The sequence below is a fragment of the Rousettus aegyptiacus genome, unplaced genomic scaffold, assembly GCF_014176215.1.
Source record: "Rousettus aegyptiacus isolate mRouAeg1 unplaced genomic scaffold, mRouAeg1.p scaffold_m13_p_8, whole genome shotgun sequence".
In the NCBI taxonomy this organism is placed as follows: Eukaryota; Metazoa; Chordata; class Mammalia; order Chiroptera; family Pteropodidae; genus Rousettus; species Rousettus aegyptiacus.
In genome coordinates, this window is record NW_023416311.1 from 28,129,061 (window position 1) to 28,141,148 (window position 12,088).

Sequence of the window (12,088 nt, forward strand, 5' to 3'; positions counted from 1 at the left end):
TAGATACTGTTCTATATCTTGATTGTGAGGGTGGCCTTACTACGAAATTGTACACTTAAAATGGGTGCATTTTATTGTATATATATTACGCCTCAATGAAGTTGATTTTAAAATACAATACTTTGAATTTTTGTATGGCTAATAAAACATAAATTTTTAGACCTTTTTACTCTTCATCACACCCTTAATTCTATTTTTAGCATATAATTTGCAATGTATTTAATACACTACTATAATTACACCTGTATATCAGATAGAAATAATACATTGGTGGTAAAAATTCAAAATCTTTTACTATTGGGGTATATAAACAAAAGCAGTTTGCAGACCTCTAATTTAGACCCATTGGGCAGGAGGACGTTGGGTGAAGGTGGTGAGCCCAGTGAAGTGAGAGGTAATGGTGGCTAGGACGAGGGTGGTGGTGGCTGATGTGATGAGTGGTCAAATTCGGGAGATATTCCGGAGGCTGGATAAACAGGACTTACTGATAGATTGGCAATAAAGTGTGAGAGAAAGAGAGAAATTAGGGCAGACCCCTGCATTCCTGGCCCGAGCCACTGCATGAGTGGTGATGCCATTTACCTTCCTGGGAAGGCTGGAGGGAAAATTAACTGTTCTCTTGTGGTCATGTGGAGTTTGGAGTCTAAGAGATATCAGCAGTCACCTAGAGGGAGAATGTGAATGGAGAAAAGAAAAAGGCTAAGAGAAGAGTGCTGCAGAAGAAGAGAGGGAGCCACGTAAGTCTGAGAAGGAGGAATATAACTGGGTGGGAGACGTGCTCGGCAGGCAGAATCGGTTCTCAGAAGGCTTTTGCTGTGATGGGGAGTAGGGAGTTGGCCGGTGGCTGAAAGATATCATTCTCCTCTAACCAGATGTATTTTATCAGTGAAATATGAGGACTGTGAAGATCAGAGTAGAAAAAAGGTTTGCAATAGTACACAGATGAGGCTACAGCGGGCATGAAGTTGGGGCCGGTTCATGCTATGTAGACTCTACATAAACTAACTTACTGTGGTCCTCCAGGGACTTGGGAACGTTTGATTTTGGCTCACTATCGCACCCTGATCGAGCCCCACCATCCTGGTGCGGGGAGGTTCCAAAGAAGGAAGAGGACACTGCTGCACTTCATGGAGAGCAACAGAGGCTGAAAAGCAGGGCTTCTGATCAGGCGGGGCGACTACGTGGGGCTGCGCCGTGCTGGGAGGGCGCGGGAGGGCGGCGGGTCGGGGAGAAGGCCAGGCCAGTGCAGAGCTGCTTTTCCGTATACTATGAGGACTGAGATCAACCTCAAGAAATCTGAACCCGTGTTTGCGCAGAGCTCTGTGGGCAATAGGGCCACCCCCCAGCCCCACATCAGCCAGAGGGTGACTGTGCCCCTTGTGAGTGCCATCCCTGTGATGACATCACAGTGTGGCAGACACTACTTTTCGCCAGGGCACTCTAGGCTAATGTAATCATACGATTACATAATTAACCCAGCTGTCTCATTAAGAAAATCAACTGGAATTCAGGGCATAATTAGTCATACAGCAATTAGCATGCTGATGAGCAACTGATGAAAAGCTGTCTAGCTATCCAGTGCGCCCGGACCACCCCAGTTTCAGCAAAGGGGCACAGAAGCGGCACACCTCTCCGTGCAAGTGAACCAAGGATTCCCCGAGTCCTGGCCAGTGAGTTCTTGCACTCCGGCTCAGTGTCAGAGGAGAGGGAGAGCCCTGAAGATGATGCAGCAGGTGAAAGTGGGGCAAGTGACCGAGATGCCTGTCTTGTCACATTTACCTTTCTTTAAATTGTTCCTAGCTACTTCTTCAGCCTGCAGACATACGGTGAGCAAAACAGAGAGGCTGATCAGCCCCCAGATTTGTTTTAACCTGATCAAGGAGGGTGGGAGAAGCTGCCCCTTGTCTATGGGAAGAGCATAATGTCCCTGAGGCTACTGGGAGCAGCTCAGTACCGCAGCCCGGGGAGGAGACAAGCGGGCATCTGCAACCCACAGGCTTCTTTCTGAGGCTGCAGCCCTGGTTCCTCTTCAGTCCTGATATGGTGCTGGTGGTTGATACTTGGAGGAAAATGTTTCATGAAGGCAGACTGAAAGTGTGTAAAGAGGATCCTACCATTTGGGTACCTGAGGTTAGAGTCCTCTCCGAAGGGCCTGGGCATGGGATCCTCTGCCAACACCAGGAGACCTAGAATACACGGACTGGAATACCCTTAGAGGATTCAGCCGGAGCAGACACATTTCTACAGCGTTCAAAAATGCCACCAAAGTGGCCTATCGATTAAACCTTGTTATAAGAAGCAAGAGGGTGTTTCTAACGAAATCATAAGATTTTGTTCTTGCTATGGAATCCTTGAGTGGGGACACACAGGGAAGAAGAAAGAATGAAAGAAACAGTATTTTCTAATTGTAACCAATAGTGGGCCCTCACTTGAAACCAAGTGTGGGGAACACAAAGGCATGGATTACTGTTTTATTCTTATGAAGGAGCATTAAAAAGCAGTTCTCAAAAATTATGACATTCCAATTTATTTCTGGATCTTCAGACGCTAGGGTGATGGGGATATATATTCACCAGGAGAGGCTTTCCTAAATCCAAATTGAAACCTCACCCCAAGAGCACCTCGGAGCAGGGGAATTTGGGAGTGGGTTCTGAAAATGGAGTGTCCTATAAATGGACTCTCTTCAGCCAGTTCTCTTTCAGGACTTCTGAAAAAACTAACATCTTCTACATACAGTCACAGGCCAGTTACCCTACAGACAGAAAGTGAGAGAAGTCAGTCATGAAACATTGAGTTCAAGCAGTGTTGCACGAGTCAATGAATTTTTTATATCACTAGTAATGTGCTTCCTAAGATTTAAATCTTAAAATAAACCCTTCCAGGCACTGCCTTTGTGTTTGATGGGTTTGTGTTTGACGTAAACCACATCTTAGCAAGGGAAGAAAGATGATTCTCTTTATGTGAGGAGGGGGCCACGGATAGAGGCAAAGGGGCAAGGAGAACTGCACAGAGGTTGTTCTTTCAATGAACTCTGCTGCTAAAGCACAGCTCCACGATACCGATGCACGGGTGCCATCAACTTTTTTGTCTCTCTTTCTCCTTTTTAGGAACTTTAAAAAATAACCATTACCGAGATGTTTCTGGGACCTGAGGTTACAGAGTTCTCTCTGAGGGGCCTGGGCATGGGATCCTCTGCCAACACAAGGAGAAAAGTCACAGTTGTCTTTTATAGAAATTATTAAATGTGGACAAATATTGAAATGACCACTGCTAAAGTTCTTATCTGTAAACCACTGATAAAGGCTACTCAGAAACTAAGATCACATGTCGAGTACTTTACTGGATTTATGCCTTTTCTCCCTGATTGTGGAGATAAATACATGCTCATTGTAAAAAATCTGAAAAGCATCAAGAAGAGCAAGTCACCCACGCAAGGTTAATTCCTGGCAGATTATGCATGCCATTATAATTTTGCTCAGAACACAGTAAAATTCCAGCTCTGCAAGAGCCTATAAGAGGAGGTCATTCCAGGATATTTCCAGCTACCCAAGAGAGTTACATTTTAAGAGCAGAGGTATTTATTTCTCGTTTCATTACAATAAGGAATAGAGGCTGCCTATTTAACCTGTTTAATTATGAAATATTTTCTCAAAGGTACTGTGCAGTCTCCTACCCAAATAGGACCCACCTGAGGGAGGACAAGGGTCAAGTCTCAACTGCATTTGTATCTTAGGTGTGCGGTCCAGGGCCTGGAACACAACAGACTACTGGGAAGTGCCACCTGGCTGAGGGAATATGAGAATATGACTACTTAGACAGCATGCCTCGAACCTTTCTTTGCACGCCCAGCATCACTGTTGTTGACGGATAGTCACTAAATTCTGCTCTCGCCCACAAATAGAGATTCCAATGCAGAGGGATGCTGGCCTTCTGATTAGGGAGCCTGTTGCAGAGAAATTCCCAATTTGGGGGGCCTCGCCCAGGTGTCCTTACCAAGTCATGTTGTCACTGGATGCTGCTGCTGCTTTCCTCATGTGGCTAATTGTTAGCAAACTAATAAATATAAATCTCAATCAGAGGTGTATGAAAATAAAAAAATTAAATATTTGCAAGTTTAAGCTATCCCTGCTGATCATGTACATTATGATGTAAAAATCTGTCCGTGATAAAATTGACAGATGAGGCCATCTAGATTAATGACATAAAACTGTAACTTATTTATGAATCTAAAATTACTCTCCTACTGCCATGATGTTGACAATAAAGACAAAGAACATTTTCAATTAGAACAACAGAGATGGTGATAGAATTAGGAACAGGAAGCCAATTCCACAAACTTTTTGTTGGTCTTCCTTTTAATTTTGTAAGCCAGTTGGAACCATGTAGACAAGTACTGTTACCCAGAAATGAACTGTCCTAGCTGCCTTTTGGCCACCCATTCCACCTCCCACATACAGGTGAAATCCGTCTGTTTCTCTCCAACTTAGTCCTCCAAATGAAACCAAACAATCTCATCTTTCCCTCCCCATATCACCTTGGTCCCTCTTCCAAATCTGTTGTCCAAACTGCAGTCAAGATGATTTTTTATTACACATACCGGATCATGTTATTGCCCTACTTAAAACTCATTAACAGTTTGTTAGATATAGTCCAGAATCCTTCACACAACCTACTAGGCTCCTTCCTGTCTGCCTTTGTAGCTAGATGACCACACTGATGTATGCCCTTTACTCAGCCCTAACTATCAACAGTGGCCCCTTGACGACTGACAGTATCTTAGTTTGGATGATACAGTACCTGGCCACCCTCCTTGCTCACCAAGCTCACTGCCCCAGGGCAGCTGCCTTTCAGCCTGCTTAATCCTACCCACTCTACACTCTCATGCCCAATGGGCTCTGCTTCCAAAGTACTTACCACACCTAAAATTCAATAATTACTTTTGTAATTACTTTTTAATGCCCACATTCACACCAGACTCTAAAGTCCATGAGAACAGGAAGCTACTGGCTGCTTTGCTCACTGCTCTGTCCCTGCAGCGCAGCGTGATTCCTGAGACAGCAAGGGGGTGGCATCTGAGGTGCTGACCCAGAAATCCCAGGGAGTGAGGGTCCCTGTGGTGTGGAAGGACAGTGTGCTTTGGCTAAAGGAGCAGAATATTTACTATAAAAAGCATCTTTAAAAACTCTAAAATTGACCCGGGAATGATGAGTGTTCTGGTGGCAAATGAGAAAGAATGTAAACATGGAGTCTTACCTATTTTAACTGAAAGAAGACTCAGGATGATTATGTATTTAAATGTTTATTCAATGTCTTTACTATGAAGTAGGTTTTGAGAAGAGAATAATATTACTTGGGATTTTGGATGTGGAGCTGCGATGACGCCAATCTCTCTTTTCCCCTGAACAGACAAGTCACAGCACTGGGGGAGAAGAGGGCAGGAGGGGAACGGGTTGGGGTGGAGGGAGGGCCCTGCTTGGTGCTGGGTGTGTAAAGCGTGGGATGCCAGCAGGACAGCTGTACCGGCCACAAAGCCCAAGGCCTCTCTCTGAAGCACACGTGCTGGTCCGATGAACCCCGAATACTACATGTCACGTAAACGTCTGTGCAGGCAGGTAAATCTTTATATACAGAGCGACACCAAACAACATGGGAGTTCAGAGAGCTATTAAACGGCTCCAACTCAATGAAAGATACGTTCCGCTCCCTTGCTATTGAGGTTGTTAGAATGCTCCACTGTGCCCTCCCTCAATGAACAGTGTCAACCTTAGGAGTACAGTTCAGTGTGAACAATTAAAGCCCAAGGCCAAAAAACCTAAGAACGCATTTGAAAAAATCATTTGATCCATTAATTAATTAAACAAACATTTCTGGAGTTTCTGCTACATGGCAGGCACTGGGGTAGACACTAGGGAAGTAATTACAGACAAGACTGCCTTGTTCCAGTCATTCTGCTCAATCAGAAAGAAAAAAGCTGAGTTCCAAATAATCACAACACAGGGAAACACAGGGTTCTGGGAGCAGGGCGTGTGTGTGAGAAGGGCACACCTGAGCAGGACCTGGTGGTCAGCAAGCAGTGTCACAACAAATTAAGCCGGAGGAGCAAGATGAGATGAACTGAGAAGGGCCCTGGTCTACTGGAAGCGTGGAGGAAGGCTGAGAGGGAGGCAAGCCTGTAAAGCATGAAGCCTCGCGTCACTACACTGTAGACGTGAGAGGGGTGGCCTGAACTGCAGAGTGGAAAGTAGAAGTTGGGATGGGGAGAAGTGGATGGAACAGAAAACATATAGCCAGGACTCAGCGACTCAGTGCTCTGGTGTGAGCAGCTGGGTAGAAGGTGATGCTGTTTTCTAAGAGAGGGAACCCAGAAAGAAGACAAGAGGGTTTCCTCTGGACACACTGGGTGGTTTTAGGGTGCCCATCAGCCATCCCAGGGGGAATGTCCAGGAGGCTGCTGAATATGCAAGCTGACACTCAGGAATGAGAACTGAGTGGAGATAAAGTTTTCAGAGCTACTAATGTGACCCTTTGTGAATTATGCTGTGAAAGCATTCAACATTTCATACCTGTGGTATGCCATGTTGTGCTCCAGGTGCTGCACACAGAGCAATACAGCCAAGTTGTCTTCATAGACCTTTCGTTCCAGTAGGACCAGCAGATAAGAAACAGGAAACCCCACAAATAAATCAAATTTCTGGAAGGGGAAGTGAGTAGGGACTAGTACAGTCAGGTATCTGTGTCAGTCTCCGAGGCAAATGGGACTCTGGCTCTGCCTCTTCCTCAGGTGGCTGGTTGGCTCTTCCTGGACTCCTGGAACTGGGCCACATGGCATGTAGTTGTAATACCTGTCCCATTATTCCCAAGAGCTTCCTCCAGTTTTCTGAGATAGCATGAGCTGCTGTTTCTTACAACTACAAGACTTAATGTACCTCACCTGTTTCTGGGTTGGGTGGGATTGAAGCCTGAAGCGCACAGACAGTTAAGGCATCTTGACTCCCCACCAACTGAGTGACTGTCAATAAATGCAATGCTATTGACCAGGCCATTCCTGTAAGCCTCAGCCACAGGATTACTTCATCTGAGCAGAAAGCAGACTTCATAACAAAGGTAGAGTACTCCAACCTCCATTCCTCCTTCTCAAAGAACTTGTTAGATCTGTCAGACCACAGTATTTGTAAGAGAGAAATGCCTGGAATGTGGGTAAAAGAGAGTCAGATGGACTCTGATTGACTTTTATTATTATGGAAAAATCAAAAATTATTTGCTCCCACCATCTTAAACTGAAGTTGCAAACTTTAATTCTCCAGCCAAAAATGATCATTACAAAGACTATAACCAACATGAGAAAAATGTAGATGATATGTTAAGTGAAAAAAATAGATTGTAAATATGTACCCATATTATGATCAAAATTCTATAAAAATTTGTGGCTGCCCAGATGAGACATTTCACTAAGGGAAAATCTAAGTACAAACTGGACTTTTAAAAAGGACAGTGTAGATTATTTAGAAAACGGCAGTTAAGGGCTCTCTGAGTCTTTGTCAAAGCCAAAATAAGCCTGCCCCCTTTCAACTAAGTCATCAACACAAAACCTGCATTTGCAAAGATCATGCCAGTGGGACCAAGAAAGAGTGTACCCTGGGCCTCAAATGATTCATTTGCAGTGAAGAAGCCTTCTTATGAGCCTTAGTCAGTCTTCAGGGGACCCCTGCTTGGTTAGAAACTCTTGCAGAACATCAAGAGGCTAGAATTTGAAACCAGGTTTTAGATAAGCTCCTATGAAAGCAAAAGTTTTAGAAAAAAGAAAACCATTCTCCATCACTAGGCTGTTCACCTTACACCGTTCCATTTCACAGATGAGAAAACCGACGCCCAGAAAGAAAAAGGAATGTGACAAAGACCTCACAACAAGTCCCTGGAAAATAATCTGGATCTCCCTACTCCCTGTCCAAAGTGTTTTCTACCACCCCTTGCTTTGGGTGACCTCTATTAACCCCAGCTCCCAGAGGAGACAGTAAAATCTGCAGTGGATATGAATTAGAATGCAAGTTCAGAAATAAAAGAGACCTGCTTCTGCTCTGCTTTGTTAAAGTAGTTCTAGTAATGTCAGTAATTCATAATTCACATACTTGGTTGCAGCTAACTGGGCTACCACCTGCTCTTGGCTATAATCCTTAACTAAGTGAAAGACCTGGCCAGAGGTCACTGATTCCCTGCCTGATCTGGGAGTGAAGTGAGGCATTCTAGGTGCCCCGTTAGGGCTTTTCCTGAATGTGGAATCAGTCGGTCCAGACCCATGAACATCCACGACATCTGCACAAAACACACACTGGTTCTAATTCTCCTCTGTGAAACTTGCAGTGTTTTATGCCAAAGCTAAAGGTAGCCTCACAGATCTGAGTTTCTGCATTTACAAAGACATCAGCTGGAGGTTGCGATTACTTTAACAAATGTGCATCTAATTTCCATACCTACCCAAAGTCTGGGTTTTAGAGAATTCACATTCCCAGAACGCCTCAGTTTCATGGGGAAGTTGCCATGGTTGGCGTAATTCTCACAGAAAAGCTAAGAGTAAGCTTGAAACCCATCGACTCTCTAGCCACAAGCCCACTGTGGGTTATCAGTACTTGGGCTTACCTGGAACATCAATCAATCTTTTGTAGACATTCAAGAAGGCTGCCTCAGCTTCTTTGCTTCTTTTACTCAGTGCATCAATCTGAAAGAGGGGGAAAAAAAGACAAAGAGCTCAAAATTTGTCAAGAGGTAATTTAAAAATCATTACGCATCTAGTGAGTTCCCACAGCAAATGGAAGTCTGATTTCTCTATGTAAATGCTAGACAACTGGGCCTTCAACCTCTTAGAGGAAATGTCTACAAACACACGAAAGGGAGATAATCCACATGGGCCTAGCTTGTGAAGGTGCAGTGCTTTGAGATAAAGACATTTGCAACACTCAGCCTCACTGGGCTTTCCACAAAGAAAATGGTCCAACACCCTTCCTAGAATCTTTCCTATTTCTGTTAAGTATTTACTAAGAGCTGACCATGTCCCAGACACTGCAGGAGGAGGGACAGACAGGGACAGCTACTAGCCCCAGGAGCTCAAGGGCCAGTAGGGCCAACAGGTATGTAAACAAGTAAGAAATCCCAGCTGGGAAAGTACTAGGCAAGTAGAGCCACGGGGATGCGAAGAAAGGGACATGAAGCAGAAAAATAGGTGATGTCTGAGTGGAGGCCTTCAGAGCTGTTCACCATGAGATACCACACGGAAGGGGAAGAGCACATTCAAATACCCAGACCCCAAAACAAAACATACCCAGAGCTCAGTTCTTAAATCTGGGATTCATACACCTTTAAGAATTTTATGAAAGCCAAGGACCATCCTTCTAGAAATACATACCCATGGTTTTGCATTCTGTTTTAGGTCACTCACATGTCCGCTAGTGTTCTGTCCATGGAATCCAGAATAAGAACCCACTGATGGGGCTGTAACACACCAGGGAATACAGGGGTCTGCTGGGGTGGAAACACAGATACTTGGGGAGGAGTGGTGGGCTATGAGACTGGACGGGTGAGGAGTCAGATCACGAAGGGCTGTCAGTGCATGGGGACGAGGGTGACCTTCATCATTTGGGCATAAGTCAGAGTGGAAGGACAGGATGGGGCAGGAAGGAGGTAGCCATTCAGCGGCTGTTGCCTTCACCCAGGTGGGAAACGTTCAGGGCAGTGAAGGTAGGGATTGAGGAGAGGATGCCAAGCAGAGAGATAGGGTCCAAGTAAGTTGATGTGAGGTCCAGAGGCGCTGGGAAGGTCAAGGATGGCACCCAGGTTTCTAGCTTAGGCAACGAGTGAGTTTCTGGGATGGTGGCCAGGACCAGTTTGCTTGGTGAACTAACCCAACAGAGCTAGTTTCCTGCTGATGTAGTCTTACTCATCAAAAAAAAAAAAAAAAAAAAAAAAGGTGACATGTGGAAATCTTGAGTGAGCTGGACACACATTGAAAGAGCCTGACTGTTAGATGGACTCAGTACATATTTTGCTCACATAACACTTGCTGAGACAACAGATCACTTTTTACACCTGAAGCATGCAAGATGCTACATGCATGAAGTTCATACTGGCTCAGGAAAAGGACACTAAATTATATATTCCTTCTGTCCCCTCACAGAATTATACTCTCCGTCTTCAATGTTATTAAAGAGGCAAGAGGATGTGTTTTAATTACAGGGCCTCTCACCTGAGATGAGCAACAATTCGTTGAAGACAGAGAGGTCACCTGATTAGGGATGGGAAGACCCTGAGGGGCAGGACATGCAGCTGGCAGGGGCCAGGTCTTAGGAAGTCCAGTGCCAAGAACACTAGTGATGCAAGCGTTTCGCTTCTACTTCGAACAATTGTGTTCCAAAATTGCTATTTGAAGTCAACTGTTTGGAACTCTGGACACATATTCCACGCCCCCCCCCGCCCCCATAAAATAAGGTTGTGATTTAGGTGTTGGAGTTTTCAGAATAATCCATAACAGCTCCTTAAATATGATAAGAGAGTCTCTCTTTATTTCTAAAACAAAATGTTTTTTTCCCTCTGATTATTAGTAATTCATGCTCATTGAATTAGAATATCAAAAAAGGGAATTAAAATCATAATGCTGCCGTTCACTAGTCAGTCATCCTTCGTCTCATTTGTGGTTCCCTTCAAATTTTTTTCTAACTTAAAAAACATAGTTGAATGAAATGTAGGCATATAGGGGAACTAGAGGGACAGAAGGTAGATTAGTGGTTGTCTAGGGCTGGGGAGAGAAAGGATGTAGGTTTCTTTCTGGGGTGGTGATATGTTCTACAATTGATTATGATGATGGGTGCATATGTGAATACAGTAAAAGTCAATGAACTGCAGACTTTAAATGGGTGGATTATATGGTATGTGAATTATATCTCAATAAAGCTGTTAAAAATGTATTATGTGTATTTGAAATCAAGCCATATGTAAAATTTCATATTATGCTTTCATAAATCTTTTACAATATCTGTTACAAATTCTGGAAAATGTCTTAATATTATTTCAAATGGACCTAACCAGCACATATATACATGTTTTGAGTAATAACAGATTTGGAGTTGCCTCTCCAGATGGCGGGAACACTGTCTGCACACGGGTCTTTCTCTCACCCAACAGCGTGTGCCCACAGGGAGCAGAGAGTCTGCCCAGAAAGCAAGACAGATGCCTTAGCTGCTCTCTGTACCTCACAGAGGCCCTCACTTCCTAGGTATTTTGACTAAGCGTACAAAGGATGATTGCCTCTGTGGTGGGGAAAGGATGGGATCTAGAAGGATCCTGAGATATCATCTTCAATCTCCTATCTGTGTTGTTGATGGGGACATGAAGGTAAGGGTTGGTAATCTACAAAGCACGTCTGGGGACTATTATGGTTGAATTGTGTCCCCTCCAAAGATGCTGAAATCCTTACCCCCAATGTCTATTTCCTTACAGGAAATAGGAAATAGGAAAAGGAAACGGGGCCTTTGCAGGTGGTCAAGTTAAAATAAGGTCATCAGGGTGGGCCCTCATGCAATATGACTGTGTCCTTAGAAAAAGTGGAAATTTAGACACAAAGACAGTCACCCATGGAGGGAGAACTCTATATGAACATGAAGGCAGAGATTGGGGTGATGCGTCTACAAATGAAGGACCATCAAAGGTCACTGGAAAACCACCAGAAACCAGGGGAGGGGCCCAGAACATAGTCTCCCTCACCTCCCTCAGAAGGAACCAACTAGGCTGACATCTTGATCTTGGCCTTCTGGTCTCCAGAACTGTGAGACATAAATGTCTTGTTATTTAAGTCATTCACTTTATGGTACTTTGTGACAGCAGCCCTAGCAAACTAATACAGGGACCACGATTCTGAGCCCTCCTCCTGTTCCCTTTTCTACAAATATAAGAAAATGAAAACCCATTAAAATTAAAGTCCTGAGAAAACAAAGTCAAGCCAAAGAGTTTAATTAATTCATTAAGCAACGGGACTGTGAGGTTTCTTAAGAGAGGTGATGACCACTCCGTGCGGGGCTGAATTTCTGCTTGATGAGGTTCCCCT

At 44.3% G+C, this 12,088-nt stretch overlaps 1 protein-coding gene and 1 long non-coding RNA gene across 10 annotated transcripts in view; both read right to left on the minus strand.

Annotated features, from left to right (window-relative positions):
- CUX1 (cut like homeobox 1) overlaps window positions 1–12,088 on the minus strand; it is a 342,512-nt gene that overhangs the window by 144,991 nt on the left and 185,433 nt on the right. For all 9 annotated transcript variants that reach the window (XM_036226214.1, XM_036226213.1, XM_036226212.1 and 6 more), the window contains exon 4: window positions 8,635–8,713. In XM_036226214.1, the coding sequence (XP_036082107.1) occupies window positions 8,635–8,713 (79 nt within the window). The remainder of the gene's footprint in view (window positions 1–8,634; window positions 8,714–12,088) is intronic.
- LOC118606862 lies at window positions 2,398–8,628 on the minus strand. Its single transcript, XR_004952668.1, has 2 exons — window positions 3,689–8,628; window positions 2,398–2,752 (listed from the first exon to the last, which is right to left on the minus strand). It is a non-coding gene; the product is annotated as an uncharacterized LOC118606862 (long non-coding RNA).